General features: G+C 41.6%; 1 protein-coding gene across 1 annotated transcript; it reads left to right on the top strand.

The window, feature by feature from the left end:
• Positions 1-399: 399 nt before the first annotated feature.
• Positions 400-1,650, top strand: LOC132316583 (uncharacterized). The gene is made up of 3 exons (XM_059815058.1): positions 400-862; positions 974-1,020; positions 1,069-1,650. The coding sequence occupies exons 1-3, from the start codon at positions 400-402 to the stop codon at positions 1,648-1,650; spliced, it is 1,092 nt and encodes a 363-aa protein (XP_059671041.1).
• The last annotated feature ends 3,377 nt before the right edge of the window (positions 1,651-5,027 follow it).

A 5,027-nucleotide genomic window follows, 5' to 3' on the forward strand; every position in this document is an offset into this window, starting at 1 on the left:
ACGGTCGATGCCTATATTGACGATATGGTGGTCAAAAGTGTGAAGAAGGAAGAACATCCTAGGCACCTCCATGAGGTCTTTGACACTTTAAGAAAATATGGCATGAAGCTAAATCCTTCGAAGTGCTTCTTTAAGGTTTCTTCGGGATAGTTCCTCGGCTATATTGTAAACAAAAAGGGAATTGAGGTGAGTCCGGCTCAGGCTCAAACCCTTATACAAAATTAAAAACCAAAAACCCGCGGGGAAGTACAAGTTTTAACCGGTCGAATCGCAGCTCTTAGTTAATTTATCTCTCGATTGTCTGATAAGTGCAAACCATTCTTTACTACAATAAGGTCCAAAAACAAAGACATATGGGGACCTCAACAGCAGGCTGCTCTCAATCAACTGAAATGCTACATGGCGAAACCCCCAATTCTGTCAGCTCCGAAGCCTGGTGAGATTCTTATCATGTACTTAGCCATTTCCAGCATAGCCACGAGTGCAGTATTGATTAGAGAAGAAGGTAAGAATCAGTATCCAATCTTCTACACCAGCAAGACAATGACAGATGCAGAAACGCGGTATAGCAAAGCAGAGAAGATTAGACTAGCATTGGTATGTGCAAAAAGGAAACTTCGACACTACTTTGAGTCGCACAGCATCAAAGTTCTTACCAACTACCCCATACAAGTCATTTTTTCTAAACCGGATTTATCCGGAAGAATAACTAAATGGGCAATCGAGCTCAGTTCTTTTGATATATCCTACGAACCGAAGGTGTCGCGCAAAAGGCAAGCACTAGCTGATTTCCTCTTGGAATATGAAGATAAGCCCAAGGAGCCAAGCCCTTCCGAGCCACAATGGGAGCTTCGGGTGGATGGTTCGTCGAACTTGATTAGTGCCGGGGCAAAAGTCGTTATCACAACCCCCAAAGGCACCAAGTTGCAGTAATCAATCTGGCTGACTTTTCCCGCCACTAATAATGAGGCAGAATATGAGGCCCTGCTCACAGGACTCCGGTTAGCAAGCCAGCTTCAGGTAAGGTGTCTAAAAGTTTTTAGTGATTCTCAACTTGTTGTGAATCAGGTAATAGGCCAATATCAGCCCAAGGAGGATAGAATGAAAGCCTACAGAGAGGCTGTGGAGAGTGCCACACGAGGGTTCGATCAGATCGAATTCTATCAGATACCTCACGAGGAGAATTCTGAAGCAAATCAGTTGGCTGCAGCAGCATCTTCTTCAGATGAAGATTTGGTCCGGATCGTACCAATTGACATCCTGGATGAACCAAGTATAAGCCCTCGGCAGGAAATAATGGTGATCCCAGATGTTCCACATGAACCATGCTGGATGGATCCATTGGAAGCTTACCTTAAAGAGGGGACCCTTTCGAACCCGAAGGCTGAGGCATGTAAACTCAGGCTCACCGGAGCTAAATATGCTGTCATCAATAATCAATTACACCGAAAGTCATTCTTAGGTCCTTACCTGAAATGTTTAAGTCCCACTGAGGCTCTCACGATTTCGAAGCAGATTCATAACGGGGATTGTGGCAATCACTTTATAGGTAGGTACTTGGTACATAAAGTTCTAACTCAAGGTTATTTCTGGCCTTACTTGGCTCGGAATGCTGAAGAGTATGCCAGAAGATGTGATAAGTGCCAGTGACATGGTCTGATGAAACGTCAACCCGCCGAAAATTTGCACGCGATGGCAAATCCATGGCCATTCGCTCAATGGGGGATTGATATGGTCAGTCCTTTGCCTAAAACTGTGGAGAAAAAAGGAATATGTGTTGCTAGCCACAGATTACTTCACTAAATAGGTTGAAGCTGAAGCGTACTCAAGCGTGACCCATGAACAAGTGAAGAGTTTTCTATGGAACAACCTAATCTGCCGATTTGGGGTGCCGAATGTTATCATAATGGGTAATGGCCCAAATTTAGATAACCGAAGCACAAAGAAAGTTCTTTGCCGAGCATGGGATTAGGCAGAAGTTGGCTACAGTTAGCCATCCTCAGGTAAATGGGCAGGCAGAAATAACTAACCGAACCATTTTCAACTATTTGAAGAAAAAGTTGGAAAAGCTTAAATCAAAATGGTACGAGAATCTACCTCAGGTACTTTGGGCATATCGAACCACCCCCCGAAGGCCAACGGGAGAAAGCCCTTTTGCCATGGCCTATGGGTTAGAGGCTGTCATCCCTACGGAATCAGTAGTTCCGACTCTTTGGACCCACTTGGTGCTCGAAGGTAACAATGATCAGCAGCTCGAACACAGCCTTGATCTCTTGGAAGAAAAGAGGGATGCCGCGACAATTAGGCTCGCTTCGTACCAGCAATAGTTGCATAACAGTTATAACAAGTGAGTCAGGTTCAGATGTTTTGTGGAAGGAGATTGGGTGCTGAAACAGGAAACAGCCCATGTAAAAAAGCTGCAACCCAATTGGATTGAACCTTACAGAGTCACAGAAGAAGTAAGGAAAGGAATGCAATACACTTGAAAAGGTACTATCATTAGATGATATAGTTTGTTTACTTTCTATTCACAGACAGCATATGTCTATTTTTTTTATCCAAGTATGGCTGTTTCTAGGCCCATATAATAAAAGTTTCTTGAGTTATACACATCTTTACTCCTTTAGTAATGTGGGGTATTACTTCTTGTTATTTTCTTTTATCGTAATAGGGGGCAATACATGTACCCTACTATTAATATTGCAACAAAAGCATGTACCATGTACCCTACTGTTGATATTACGACAAGAAATATATTACCACAAAGCAAACAAAACAAATAATTTTTTGGCTTTTTGGTGGTACTTACAAGTCCTTTTTCATACAAAAGTACTTTGGAATGCATGTACATTACAACGAATGCCCATTGGACATTTAGGCTCTACCTAAATCATGAATCTAAAGGTGCTTTACAATTTTTCTTTCATTTTTAGACACAAACCACAAGTATGTGTAGCTCAAAGCACTTATCTACTGTGGTCCCACATCGAAAAAAAATTATTTTTATACGTACCTTTATATAGGGAAATATTAAAGTATTTGGGTGCATTGCAAAGAGGGTCTATTGGTAACAGTAATGGCCCAGCCCAAGTTATGTTCAAAGCCCTAGTACCAACGGGCATTCTTTACAATAATTTTTGCTCTTTCCAAACAAACCAGATTTTTGGCTCATATATCCCTTGTCCCACATCGAATAGGAGTACAAGAGGTGTATAGTAAATATAGAGTTAGCAAGCTACATTTGGTTGCCACGAAAAGAGTCTCTGTGAAGGAAAGTCTCCCAAACAAATGTATGGGGGACTCCCCGGTCACAGTTACTCTGTTTCTTGGCCTCATATCATTTTTGAATCTTCGGCCAGCCTAGCATACTTAGTGAATTTTCTAGATCAGGCTCACAGTCGAGGAACACCTCTTTTCGGACCCCAAGAGTCCAGATTAGTACAGTTCCTTTCGGGCTCACAGCCGAGGAACACCTCGCTTCGGACCCTAAGAGTCTAGCTCAATAAAGTTCCTCTTGGGCTCACAGCCGAGGAACACCTTGTTTCAGACCCTAAGAGTCTAGCTCAGTACAGTTCCTCTCGGGCTCATAGCCGAGGAACACCTCACTTTGGACCTTAAGAGTCCAGTTTAGTACAGTTCCTCTCAGGCTTATAGCCGAGGAACACAACTCCTCAGACCCCAAGAGTCCGACACAATACAGTTCTTCTCAGGTTGATTGCCAAGGAACACAACGCTCGGACCTCAGGAGTCCGGCGCAGCACAGCTCCTCCCAAGCTCATAACCGAGGAGCATATTGCTTTGGACGACAGGAATCTAATGCAATACACATCTTCTCAGGCTTCTAGCCAAAGAGGATACCACCTCAAACGATTCAAGTTCGAAGCTGAGCCAAAAAGTGTCACTTCGAACAATTTAAGTCCAAAGCTGCGCCAGTAAGGTATAAGACCAACCGGGGCCAAAAGTTCTCTATAGCAACATGCCCACAGATCCTTGTTTAATGGGCTAATATTGTATAATTCGTGGAAAGTTTCATCCCTCATCGAAATAATACAAGGAAAACTAGTATTGATATATTTATGCCTTACAAATCAGTGGCAAGAAGGGTTCTGGTGTCTTAGCCGAGCGTGTGCACAAAATAATGTACAACACTTTGTGTAATGACCCGGTCATTTTTCTTCCTTTTCTTTTTCTCAGATTTTAACGGATATTTTTTTTTCGTTGTCTTTTCCTTTTTGGGTTCGGTTTTTCATCACTTGATGTCATCTCGAGTGCTCTGGAATGATTTCCGAGACTCTTTTCCTTAGATTGACAACTTCCTTTGGGGATTGTGTCATTTCCATATTTTATTTTTCCGAACACTATTCACATTTTGTCTTTTTCTCGTTTATCTTTTTTCCTTTCACAACCTCACTTTTTGTACTCGGATTTGATTCCGGTTTTGCATGCATTCATGATATTTGATTTCCATGATAGTGGTATTTTTACTTTTCTAGAAAAGCATGTTGATTGCTTACTTCCTTCATAAAGGGGTATTAATGCATACTTTAGTGTAATTATTCTTAACTTGTGGGGTTTTAGTGTAATTAAATAAAGTAATTATTTTTCATTTTGGGGACCATTTTGTAATTAAATTTGAAAGATATTTTCAAAAAGGACGTTTTTTGCAATTTTTGAAAAGTGTGACAAGTGTCATACTCTCATTGGTCCACTTGTTGATATTTGTGTGGAAATACTTTGATGCATTGGATGATGACATTTGGAGGGTGAGGATTCACCCACTTGTTGACCTAGGATTGGTGCACTTGTTGGCTTGGATGGTTGATAAGTGTAGGTATGGGATTAAGCCTAGGAAGGAGCCATGGATTGGTGACAAGTGTAAGATCACAATTTAGTCTTGCAAATATCTTTGCGCCACTTTAGGATTATGGTTTTAAAGGAGGGTTTTTATGCAATTGATCATAGATGTGTGTGTTGACCATGGTGTAGGATCACATAGTGAGTAGAGGATTTATATTTCCTCCACTCAC

Source organism: Cornus florida, unplaced genomic scaffold (assembly GCF_030987335.1).
Source record: "Cornus florida cultivar Cherokee Brave unplaced genomic scaffold, ASM3098733v1 CherokeeBrave_3.0.0_Hap2_Chr07, whole genome shotgun sequence".
NCBI classification, from domain to species: domain Eukaryota; kingdom Viridiplantae; phylum Streptophyta; class Magnoliopsida; order Cornales; family Cornaceae; genus Cornus; species Cornus florida.